Source organism: Ochlerotatus camptorhynchus, unplaced genomic scaffold (genome assembly GCF_037179485.1).
Source record: "Ochlerotatus camptorhynchus isolate MF236.1 unplaced genomic scaffold, CSIRO-AGI_Acam_v1.1 ptg000544l, whole genome shotgun sequence".
Lineage (NCBI taxonomy): Eukaryota > Metazoa > Arthropoda > Insecta > Diptera > Culicidae > Ochlerotatus > Ochlerotatus camptorhynchus.
This window is the reverse complement of record NW_027041027.1, coordinates 371844-385486: the sequence shown is the minus strand read 5'-3', so window position 1 is coordinate 385486 and position 13643 is coordinate 371844. Positions and strand designations below refer to the sequence as shown.

General features: G+C 39.0%; 1 protein-coding gene across 1 annotated transcript in view; it reads left to right on the top strand.

Moving 5' to 3' along the window:
- LOC135713186 (ras-GEF domain-containing family member 1B) overlaps positions 1-13643 on the top strand; it is an 87951-nt gene that overhangs the window by 40151 nt on the left and 34157 nt on the right. Inside the window, exon 7 of the mRNA XM_065236297.1 lies at positions 10614-10757. Coding sequence (XP_065092369.1) covers positions 10614-10757 — 144 coding nt within the window. The remainder of the gene's footprint in view (positions 1-10613; positions 10758-13643) is intronic.

The window sequence follows — 13643 nt, the reverse complement described above, 5'->3', positions numbered from 1 at the left end:
ACTTTAGCCAGCTTGGAACCACTCCGGATTTTCCACGTGTTTGTGCACGGTATTTTTTCTTCTTTCAAGTTCCTTTTGACGTTATTTCTGAACGCGATCGACTATGTTGATCAAACTTGCACCAATTGTTCTCTATAGAAGTGTAAACAAACCACTGTCAAAGATTTTAGATTCCCAACACTAGAGGCGTGCTAGCGGTGCGCGAAAGGCGTACCAATTTACTTTTAGTACTTTTAGCCTTCAAAAATGTTGCTTTAAAAATATAACTACAATTAATTGACCCTGTCATCCAAAAATAAATAGCCAAAAATGCTACATAAATTATTAAAGTTCATCATCACTTTGGAAGCCTTTGCAACATCGTACATAGCTTTGTTACAACATGATAGCGGCAAAACTGAAATATCACGTTCATTGGTGTATGCATTCTAGGAGCTGATATTTGAACTGTCTAGTGAAGATAAAAAAAATAAATAAAATAAAATTTAATGGCATTCTGACGAATGTTTCTATGGAGATGGATTTTAAGGAATTCTGCGAGAAGAACATCTAACAACTTCTTTGGCCATTTTGATAGAGTACTTATGAAATGCTGAAGATAATTCTATCATAATTCGGGCCTTACCTCCAAAGCAGTTCTAAATCGAATTATCAAATAAGTCTGAAAAGATTGTTAAGATAATTCAAAGGGAATTTTGTAGAGAATGGTGGCAATGAATGGGGTATTCAGCCGATTGCTCCAGAACGTGCACGTAATCGTTTATGCCGACGACATACTCATCGTCGTAACGGGACGAACGACTAAGCGGACCAGGAACATAGCTCAAGCAGCAGTATCCGCCGTCAGCAGGTGGGTGCTTTCGGTTGGTTTCCAGCTCTCCGCGCCGAAGAGTGTACGGTGCCATATCTGTCACTCGGGCCATCTGATTCAAGGACCACCGATGACCATCCAAGGATGGTGAAAGAAAACTGTCGTAGCCGCATCAGCATAGTCAGGACAATCTCCCGCCCGCATCGCTCCAGCAACCGTGAGATCCGCCTTCGTGTCGCTCGGGCTGTTATCGACAGTAGACTTTTCTACGGCCTCAAAATAACCTGCTTAGCCACCAAGAAGCTCAACTACATCCTCGCTCCGGTATACAATACCTACGTTCGCATCGTATCCGGTCTTCTCCCTTCCACGCCTGCAGACGCCGCATGTGAGGAAATTGGATTTCTCCCTTTCCGCTATCAATCTGCAGCAGCCATTGCTACGACATCCCTGAACGAAAGGGTCTTTCTCCTCAACGAGGGGAACAGAGCCCTCAATACTGCAGCCACAGCGATCCTTGTGTTAACTGACTCACACAGCGTCATCCAAGCGCTGGAAGCCGAAGCCCCGAGCCACCCTGGATACAAGCCGTTACACGGTACGCCCCAACTTCAGCCGTCTTTACGTGGATCCCCAGAAACTGCGGTGTTCCCGGAAACGAGGCTGCGGACAGAGTGGCGAAATCTGCTGCATCCTGTCCCCACTACACCCGGAACGTACCACTCCTAGACGTCAGGTGTTGGATTGTGAATACTGTTATGGCCTGGCAGCAGGAATGGTTCCACCCGCGGACCACTTTCTAAGCAAGACTCCGGACCAGCCATGCGAGGATTTCCTGTAATTTCGGTGGGACACCTTTCCGCGAGGTTTGTTCAATTTACAGCATGGACTCCCGTCGAAAGTCAGTAATCTGCTTGGTTACGACCCCTCGACGTTGGCTGCACTGCTCGACTTTCTAAGGGACGCCCATTTTTCTAGCCCCCTGTCGGTGGCTGCACTGATCGTGTTTTCCTCACCTTTCTATTCTGCCGTCGGGGTTATTCCGCCGGACCGGGCACTGTCTCCTACGGTGGAGCTCTACCTTGTTCACGCACCCAGTCCTCACCACAGCCCCGATGTAATCCTCACTTTACATTAACTTTTTAAAAAGGTTGTCGGTCTCATTCGTTGGGTAATCAGAAGACGTCACGTGAATTAATGTCAAATTGAAACCTATTTTTTGTTTAGGCAGTATCTAGCCTGACCATCTGCTGTAAAACGTGAGGAACTAGCATGCGGCTAAAAATAACGGCAATAAAGAGAAAAAATGTAGATTTCCTAGAATGTTATTGAATTGCGCACCTCCAGTTACGGTATATGCACTATTATAGCGTTTCTCAATCTATGGGTCGCGGGTTTTCCTTAAATAGGTCGTTGAAATTTAGATCATGTGTAAAACTAATCCAAATTTAAAATCAAGCTGGGATAATCTAAATTTAGCAACAAACCATATTTTGTATGTGAGTTAACCGAATTCTTCGGAAGATGCTATATAGTCATATATTTTTATTAAGTCGTGCTTTCAGCATGTAGCTCTAAAGCAAATTCAAAAGCTAAAAGCGGCATAAAAAATGTGATGATCCCATGAGCCAATAGCAAACAATATGTCGAAAGAATCCCGGAAAGATAAAGCTCCTCTTAGATAGGGCACCACAATATCAGCTACAATCCACAAAATCGATGCGATGAAGAAAATGCTAGTTTCTTTTTCTGTTAAAGTCAAACAGCTTAGCAGCATTCTAGCACCTCAGTCGGCGTCTTCAGACAAATTTTCAATCGTTTTCTCTCTTGCTGCCCTCTTTCTCGGTAGGCAACAGTCTCCGGCCAATGAGACCACCACCAATCGATTCAGCAAAGTTTTTCCGTTTTTCCTTTATGAATATGTATAACATGTTAACTGAAACTGTTTGTCAGCCGAGATATTCAATTAAGTCGTGGTTTTGTCAATTTTTTCCCACATGCTTCACTTCATTCGTGTTTCTTTCAAACTTCGGTGATGCGGACGAGTGAAAGGTTGCGGTGATGCGGACGAGTTGAAAGGTTCATGAAACACATTAACCGAGATTTCATGACGTAAATGACTGAAAATGATAATATATATTTTAGACATTTCTTACATGAAAACACTTGAAGATTACACGTACCAGTGACACCGTGAGGGGTTATCGAAACGATGCATGAAATAAAATAAAAACTCGAGTTCCTTTTAGAGCTTTTAAAATGTACAGCCCTGCTCTCAGACCTTCATAAAAATACCATCCGTCGGTTTCATGCATTTAAATAAAATCACAATAAAAATCATCGAAAATATCACTATGCTTTTGATTATTCCTGCACAGCAAAAAAATCTGAATTTTAATTGTGATGTAAATATTCATTCACGTAAACTTGTATTTCATTTCAAGCAAACGAGCAACTTGTAAGCAATGTTGTTTACAAATATGGGCTTTTGTATACAATATTTGCAACATGTCATGAGAAGTGTCAGAACTATACACGGTTTATTAACTTATATGATATGTGACGCTCCTTTTATGTGCATCATATTGAACAGAAATTTACACTACTTTTTCGAACTGTGTGGATTGCCATGTTTTGTGAATCCACCACTAGGAAAATATACGGTTTTGAAAATAAGGGATTGAGGGGAACCGGATATGTAGTCGATCAGTGCAGACGTGTTTTAAGTTTCTCCTCCCATACGCACGTAGTTTTCTTCATCTATTGTGCAGTGAGGTGAATTGATTGTGCTATGTGTTTATGTTTAATGCAAACCAGCTTTTGTGTACATCGTAGGTACACAGATAAAAATTCTGAATTTTAATAGTGACGTAAACATTCATTCACGTAAACATGTATTTCATTTCACGCAACCGAGCAACTTGTAAACAACATTGTTTACAACGATGGGCTTTTGCACACAATATTTGCTACATTGCATAAAATGTGTCAGAACTTTACATGATATATAATGTAAACTTATATGAAATGTGACGCTCCATTTATGTGCACAGAAATTTACACTACTTTTTCGAACTGTGTGCGGGAGGCACTTATAATGAAGAAGGCTTGTGCGTGCGAGTAATACTTTGTTTTTTTATAACAATAGAAGCCGCCATCAAGATTATTCTTGTAGGGTCTAGATTTGCACCTTTTGGTTCATTTATGTATTTATTGATTACGCGTGGAGTGCGATCTTTTGTGCGTACGAGTAGAACAAAGGAATAAGCTAGAAGAGTGTAATCAGTGATTGCACTGATTCAAGGAAAATAAAATAAAGCCTTTCCGAAACATGACGCTACAAAGTCACTAGGCCATTCGGGTGAGATCTTTTCATTTTATCTATTTATATTCCATTTACATTACTGATTTATCAAATGCTCTCTATTGACGAATAGAGTTTCCTAATCATTCACCCTCACAGCAAAAAATTATGAATTTTAATTGTGATGCAAACATTCATTCATGTAAACTTGCATTTCATTCCACGCAAAGGAGCAACTTGTATGCGATGTTGTTTACAAAGATGGGCTTTTGTATGCAATATTTGCAACTTTTCATGAATTGTATCACAACTTTACACGATTTACAATGTAAACATCTATGATATGTGACGCTCCATTTATGTGCATCATATTGAACAGAAATTTACACTACTTTTTCGAACTGTGCTCCCACTAACTCAACTCTTCCCTTCCTGTGACATCTATGAAGGTAGTATGGGTTCTCTGCAATTTCCTAAGTAGATGTAGGATTAACTTTCCCTCCCTTCCCCTGCAACTGTAGGGATGTGGTCAGGTGTATAATGCGATGCTTGTCTTGTAGATTTTATTTTTATGTGGGGAAAACCATTAATCCCTAGTGTTTTTTTTTTCTGCGTCAACACATGGTATATAACGTATTAGTTGACCACACAGATAAAAATTCTGAATTTTAATTGTGATCTAAACATTCATTCACGTACACTTGTATTTCATTTCACGCAACCGAGCAACTTGCAAACAATGTTGTTTACAAAGATAGGCTTTTGTATACAATATTTGCTACATTGCATGAAATGTGTCAGAACTTTAAAGGGTGTCCACGATGAAATTGCCACACACAAAATTGATTCGCAAAATTCGAGTTTTCATCCGATTGCCATCAAATTTTCAGGGATTGAGAAATAACTATTAAACTTCATTTTACCATTTTACTCGCATTTTATTTACAGTCCATACGCAAATGCCCGCACCTTGGCCTTAACCCCGGCCATAAGATTCTGCACAACCTGTGAATCAACCGTTTTTTGCATGTAAACCCATACTTTCTTCAGTTCCTCGACTGTCTTCACTATCTTAGGTCGTTTAAGAAGGTGCTGCTTCATAATCGCCCAGTACTTCTCGATGGGGCGGAGCTCCGGAGTGTTGGGAGGGTTGAACATTTTCGGCACGAAATTGACCTTATTGTCCGCATACCACTTCAGCACGTCCTTGGAGTAGTGGCATGAGGCCAAATCCGGCCAGAAGATTGTTGGGACGTTGTGGGCCTTCAGGAGAGGAAGCAGCCGCTTCTGGAGGCACTCTTTTATGTACACCTGTCCGTTCATCGTGTCCTGGGTCACGAAAGGTGCACTCCGCTTCCCGCACGTGCAGATGGCTTGCCAAACCAGGAATTTCTTCGCAAATTCGGACATCTTCTGAGTGCGGACATGCTCCGGAACGCTGAACTTATCCTTGGCCGTGAAAAACAGGTTGCCGGGGATCTGTTTGAAGTCGGCCTTCACATATGTTTCGTCGTCCATGATGCAGCATTCAACTTTCGTCAGCATGTTGAGGTACAACTTCCTGGCACGGGTTTTGGCGGACTTGTTCTGCTTCTCGTCGCGATTAGGGGCCTTTTGTACTTTGAACGTTCGAAGCCCAGCCTTAGTTTTGGCCTTCTAGACAAAACTTCGGCTTAGGTGCAGCTTCTTAGCCACATCCCTAACGGAGGCGTTCGGATTTCGGTTGAAGGCCCCAACTACGCGGTTGTGATTTTTGGTGTTGTACGGAATACTTTTTCCTTCACTTCTGGGCTTCCGATCGGTGGTCAACCGTTCCTCGAACCGCTTAATCACTCGCGACACCGTGGAATTCGCGATTCCCAACGTTTTAGCGATGGAACGATGCGAGAGATCCTTGTTCTCGTGATGAATGCGCAAGATTTTATCACGCACGAGCTGTTCTTTCGACTCCATTTCCGCGAGTTTTGATCACAGGACTTTAAAACTTGCAGGATGTAAATAATGCACTATGAACTAAATCCACCCAAATTTTCATTAAATTCTACCCAACGGTTAAAAAGTTAGAGCAATTTCATAGTGTGGCAATTTCATCGTGGACACCCTTTACATGATATATAATGTAAACGTATATGATATGTGACGCTCCATTTATGTGCATCATATTGAACAGAAATTCACACTACTTTTTCGAACTGTGCATTATATAACCAATCACGATTTGTTCAATCGCATGCTAAATTTGCAATTGTTACATCGAGTCGTTGATGGGTGTAAGTTTTTGCGCGTGAATTTTTGAAATCTTACACAGATAAAAATTCTGAATTTTAATTGTGATGTAAACATTAAATCACGTAGACTTGTATTTCATTTTACGCAACCGAGCAACTTGCAAACAATGTTGTTTACAAAGATAGGCTTTTGTATACAATATTTGCTACATTGTATGAAATGTGTCACAAGTTTACATGATATATATTATAAACGTATATGATATGTGACGCTCCATTTATGTGCATCATATTGAACAGACATTTACACTATTTTTTCGAACTGTGTAGTTCAGTATTTAAAAAAAATATAAATAACGACGCGATAAAGTTAACTTTTTTTAAATATGTACCTATATATATATGTATATATATTAATCAGTGAGCTTGGAAGAGCTATTGATTTTAAGCTTATGAAACATGAAGGGTGATTAATTACAGATCATTCGGAGGAGATCCTTTCCAGTTATTTGTTTAAATTTAGTTCAATATATACCAAATAACGACTCAAAAAAATAATTGAGCAGCTCGGCTAGCTTTTGCTTACTGAAGATCGTCTGTTCAAGACGTGTTTATCGCAAATCTCAAACCCTTCACTAAGAGCAGTTGTTGTCGTCGGGACCGAAATCTAGGAGCAGCTAGAACGGGAACTCGTATTTTTTGTGATATAAAGAGCTCGGTGGTCTAGTGGCAATCGATTTATGGGTTCAATCTTAAACTCCTTCACATTATAGAGTTTCAGTGTGAATCGGACTTATTCTTAATACGAGATAAAGCGTAATGAAATTCGCTTCACACATTGTAGTATGCCATTCCCATCCGAACAATAAAAAGCACACAAATTCAATCATACTAAACAAACCATTCACCCCCAGGCAGCAAAGCCAACGCCCGGATAAAAAGAATGCAATTATGCAATTCTAAACGTGCCATATGTGTAACCCCTCGGTACTGGACTTTCAGCGCTCTCTCGCCCTCTATCCACCCTTCCTGTGTGATCCTAGGTGGTTCATGCAGCACGAAAGGTTTCGAGTGACAACGCCGGGCGCTCAACCGAAATATATCCAATATAACTTATAATGCTAGGATGACCATTTTTGTCACTCTGTTTCCCTCCAGTCGTCTCACTTTTTAATGATTTGACGCTTTTTAACATACAGGAAACATTGTAAACCAAATTTTATACAGAGATTAATTCTAGAGCTCGACTCTGACTGGGTTCACCTCGGTCAGACCAATCGAAACTCTCAAGTCGTTTGCCTCTGTGCCCCTGCTGGTTACTACAGCGTGGTAATCACAGAAAAGAAGGCCCTGTCTCGCGGGTAATAACCATCGAAATATGACCACGCATAAGTAATGATCACCGCGCATAACACAACATTATAGAGTTTTACCAACCGGTGAACACTCGTGTTTATTTCAGTTGCCGGGGACGTAATTTGTGATTAGCCCCGGTCCCTTTCAAATTGTATCAATATTTATGTACGGTCCTTATATTTGAAATGACGTTTCACATTCATCTAGTGATGGCCGATTTTCATTCGAATAATCGATTAATCGATTAACGAACCGATAAGTAAAATATGTGTAATCGGTTATATCATGCCGATATAAGCATTAACATCTTCAGAGGAGGCGCCGGTGGGGTGAACTCTAATTGGTGGAAAAATTGAAGCACAGCGAACAAAAAATAATCGATTAGTTGTTAATCGAGTAATTAAAAAATGGGACATCTCTGATTGTTTTGTTAAAAATGAGCGCAAAATTTCATCTCTACCGAGGGGGCAGCAAAACCACAAAATTACCTTGTATACGGGGGGTATTCATTGGATGAAAGGGACCGTGAAAGAGGACACTAAAATAAAAAGTTTTTCTTCCGACAGTTTCATCAACCGGTGAACACTCGTGTTTATTTCAGTTACCGTGGGAACGTAATTTGTGATTAGCCCCGGTCCCTTTCAAATTGTATCATTATTTATGTACGATCCTTATACTTGAAATGACGTTTCACATTCATCTAGTGATGGCCGATTTCCATTCGAATAATTGATGAATCGATTAACGAACCGAAAAGTAAAATATTTGTAATCGGTTATATCGTGCCGATATAAGCATTAACATCTCCAGAGGATTATCACCGATCGTTTCAAACATGTGCTGCACTCTCATTGGTCGAAAAATGGCAGCACAGTGAACAAAAAATAATCGATTAGTTGTTAATCGAGTAATTAAAAAATGGGACATCTCTGACTTTGGTGTGTTTGTTTTGATAAAAATGAGCGCAAAATTTCATCTCTACTGAGGGGGCAGCAAAACCACAAAATTACTTTGAATACGGGGGGTATTGATTGGATGAAAGGGACCGTGAAAGAGGACACTAAAATTGAAAGTTTTTCTTCCGACAGTTTCATCTTAGTATTCATCTTTGGTTTCATCTTAGTATTCATCTTTGGTTTTACTTTGGCTTTCTTTCCTAATATGATGAAAGCGTAAAGAAATTCGTATGGAGGGCCAGGTATGTAAAAGAAGTAAAATTTGAGTTTTAGAAAAGACGTGTTGATCTGCAATTCATTTCAAAGAGCAGTTGTTGTCGTCGACGGTCAGGTCGTCGACGGTCAGGTCTCCGCCGGGATCGAAACGTAGTAAAAACAAGTTGATCGTAATTGTTTTGTGATATAAGGAGCTAGGTAGCCTTGTGGTGGCCGATTTTGCTTACTGAGCAGACGACCGTGGGTTCAAACTCAAGCTCCTTCGCATTATTGAATCGTTAGAACATCAATCCAGCATATCTTTTCCAAAACGGATTCTGCTGCAATCCCAACCCTTACATCCAACATCCCAGTGATTTCTCGTAAAAGTGCAGAGGTGTTATCGGCTTTCATTAAAGTGAGTATTACGTCAACATATTCCTGCCTATTCCTTTCTTGACCAGCATTCGGACGTGGCCGGCGCAAGTATTGCCTAATTTTAGATCACCAGTATTTACACATTGAGGATGGTTGCTACTCCCATGCAACGTCTATTGGTTCTCTGTGTAATTACAGCCGATCTGGCAATAACAGAGTTGCATCTACGGGCGGTTAATGATGAACTATTTAAATAAAAATACAAATACAAATCACTAGGGTCTTTGCAAATAAGGTGTTATCAAGTAAAATAATTTCAAATTTGTAAAAAAAACCAATAAAACGAAAAAAGGTGAATTTTGAGTTGTGACAGTATTGCATGGAACCGAAGACTTGTACATTAAATAAACAATGCTTTTGAAAATGTCATGTAATTTGGTTAATTTGGTATAATAGTTGAAAGCTAAAGCTGTTTCGCATGTCCAATTTTTAACGTGCACAAGCTTTATTCTGTTTATGAAATAGGTCAAGGAAGAAGGAATGCACTAGTGATGAAAAATTTGAAATTATCATTTCACAATGATCTGACGATTCTTAATCAGGTCCTGATTAGATACCCAAAATTTGAACTCATTGGGTTAGAAACTCAATTAGCACAAGTCAACTGAAGTATATATGGAAATTACTGGGAACATCAAACTTTTTGTTGTGTCTTTGATGCGTGAAATAGAGCATAACAATCATGGCTGATATATAACACTGCATAATAGTGTCTGTTACAAACAGTTACATACATTTGCGTACAAAGCAGCTAATTGATTATTTCATAAGATTATCAAAATAAATAAAGACGATTTAATCTGACGTTTGGCTGGAACCCGATCTTGCTGAAATTTCCTTCAATATTTGCTTGAGCAATGTTGTAAAAGGATTTCTAGAGAAAAGGAAAAAGTTTGGTTTCCCATAGTAATCTCCATACAAACTTCAAATGGTATGTGCACTGTCGTTTTTAACCAAATGAGTTCTAGTTTTGGGAGACTAATCAGAACCTGATTGGGAACCGTTTGAGCATTGTGAAGCAAAACTTTCAATGTTTGCTTCAGTCTAATTTTCACCATGTTTCCTTTCCCAGTCCCCGCCTGGCCATGTCTGAGTTCAAAGCTACATGTCATTTTTAAGACCATAATCCCTTTGGGAATTTCATCACGCTGAGTGAAACAAACATGCATATTTATACCCAGACATTACTCAGCGAATGCTCTTCCACCAAAATTAATTTTCCAGTGAACAAATAGTCTAATTAAGCCACATATAGCACTCTCCACCCATCTCTAGCGGCGGCAACTCTCAACATGTGTCCCATTTTGCTAACCTTCCATTTCCAGTGCCAAAACATACAGGACCGCAACAACACGGTGGAGCTGTGGAGCGGCGCGGCGCAGTACTGCCTCCTGGTGGGGAACTACAACAGTGCCACCGCCATCCTGGAATCGCTAGATATGCCACCTATTGCTAGATTACAAATCACGGTAAAATATTGCTTTAAAAATTAAATTAATGTTGCCACCCACGCAAGCACAGCTGTTATACATAAATAGAACTACAACGAACCGTGGAGGTCGCCCACGGTGGTAAGTAATAATGGCCCAGACAAGGACGTATCGTTAGCGGTAAAATCATGTGTAGAACCATGGTAGAAGCTTCCGATGCAACAAAATTATTAATTATGCATAAATAGTACAGCCAGAATACCACTGTAGCGCTTCCCAAATACCGCCCTTGTCCTATATGTTGTATTATAAATTTTGAACAGAATTATCCATAGTAAAGGTTGGTATGTACCGTAACTAGTGCAAAACTGACAAACATTAATTTGCTACAGGGCATGTTTTTCACTATGTCGAGCTTGAAATAGATATAGGCTGTATCATTGCTTTTGTTGTGAAGGGTGATTAAAAATGGTTTACATCCATTGTTTGTATTTAATTGCCTGTTTATAATTTATCGCGATCACAATAAACATAACTTCAATAAGAGTAAAATTAAATCGGACAATTGACCGCAAATCAACATTTAATCGAACTAATGTTCGATTGTATAAAGATTATTCAGTTATTTTTTGTCATAAAACCATCATAGACCGATACAGCAGATTAGTATTCGGCTGCTTCCATACAGCTCGAAATACTCAAAACAATTAGTTTAACAGGTTTCAAGGCATATCTCTACATATAGGACACGACCAACGTTGGTGAACTCCCAGACCGACGATGCGGGGAAAACTATTTTTCATAATTGTTTGCAATAGGTCATAAGTCTAAATTGTGCTGGAATTTGACTGACACTTGATTTTTCCAATAGGAGTATTCAACATTTTTCAATAAATCCTAGCACACGGCTCTTCTTATTATCATCATCTTCTAAATGAAATAACGTTAAAAAAACACAAATTTGGACAAAAAATTAAACAATGTCTTTACCTTTTTAAAACATCCATATGAAAAAAATGCGTATTAAAAATATTTTTCAACTTGTTCACGAGTACAAATCTCACCCCCAGAAAAGTCACGAATGACCCAAGAGCGTTAAAGTGACTAACTATAATAATAAATTTAAAAAAAAAATCTTCCTAATTTTTTTACCAAAAGTTTGACTTATTTTACCGTGTGTATTTTTTTAAAGGTCCTATATTTCTCTACAACTTTGGTTCAGACGTCATTCGGATTCGGATTTGGATTCGAACACACCATTTTGAAAAATTAGACACGATTCGAAAGACCAGCAGAAATTTGATTTATTGTCCAATAATCGAATTTCGTTTGTTGTTACTCTATTTGGCCTGAATTTGCTTTCAATTATCTCCAATATGATCAACACTAACAACTATTTTCCATAGCGGCGCCGGTGATGTAGTGGTAGGCATGATTAACTCTCTCTCCAGCAGGCCTAGGTTCAATCCCAGTCGGCACCGCCGGGATGTTCTGAGGCATAACATTTCCTGATCACGGGAAGTAAAGCCGTTGGTCCCCGGTTCATGAGTTGATGGGTCGATAGGTAGGGTCCAGGTGTGGGAGCTGCCTCCATGACGTTGGTAGCATTGGTGCTCAAAAAATGCTAATACTTGCTAAAGTATTTCTAGTACCGTATGACCACCGACAAACCGACATGAATACAATACAAATTACAAAGAAATTTCTGATCAAAGCACAAAACTGACATCTGCCACCGTGTTCGCGGAAAATATTTATTCTAGCCACGAACACGCGTACAAATTATTTTTATTTAGATAAAACATTTCTATGGTATTGATAGATAGGATCGCTGCACATTTGAATCGGCCGTTATGGATTCTCGATCAAGAGTTAAGCTTAAGTTTCATGTCGGTTTGTCGGTGGTATAAATACAAAATTTGAGCTGCCGGCCTCACCTCCGACCACCGATGAATATCATCAATTACTTTTACTTTGATTTATGGTTTAGATAATAGACGATTGTTGTGTATTAGAGAACGCTTGCGCAAAAAGACTAGGGTGAGAAACGGATTCGAAACTCAAATGTCATTAGCCAAATTCATCCGTAGACCATATAAGTCCACCATTGTATAATTGGCAATGCACCCGTGTACTGAATGGGAATTGTGGGTTCAAATCCACACACACACACGTCTCTTTCCGATGTGCTTACCTCTCAGTATGTTCAAACTTTCTCATTAACAATTAAATTGACTGCAAACCGTGAATCAATGCAAAAAATACTTTTTTTCAAAACACTACTGCCAGATAGTGGAAGTTAGATTGAAGACAAACATACAAACCTTAACCACCAACCCTTCTTACTAAAGACTATTTTCAAATAGGGGAAAATGGGGTTAAAATATCCATAGCGGGAAAATTGCGCCCCCCCCCCCCCCTTTCTCTGCTGCTAGTTAATATAATGGGGTCAAATTGCTACCACATGTTAAACTTTAAACACACTATATGAATGGAACCAAAAAACATTTAAACATTTAAATTTTGGCACAAAACCATGCAAAAATAGTAATTTCTGGAAACAGTTGGTATATCTGAATATTGCCAAAATTGAAGATTTGATTAATGCAAGTACATCCTAAATCTTTCTGCTCAATAGGTCGTATGGCAATTTTATTTAAAAAATAGTACCGTAAAGTTTTTAAATTATATTTTAAATAATTTTTACAGCAATGAATGTTTTTCAATTTTTTTATTTTTAAAACAAGTACTGAGGATCCAAGAGTCAATTCGTTAGTAATATGTTTAACGAAAATTAAAGCATTTGCACTATTTTTTAAGTCTTGCGACCGAACATCAGTATTTTGATTTGGGGTTACTTTGATAATGCTCGATGAATGTAGAAAAAATGAGTGAAACTGAAACAATTTAGTTCTTCAAATATGA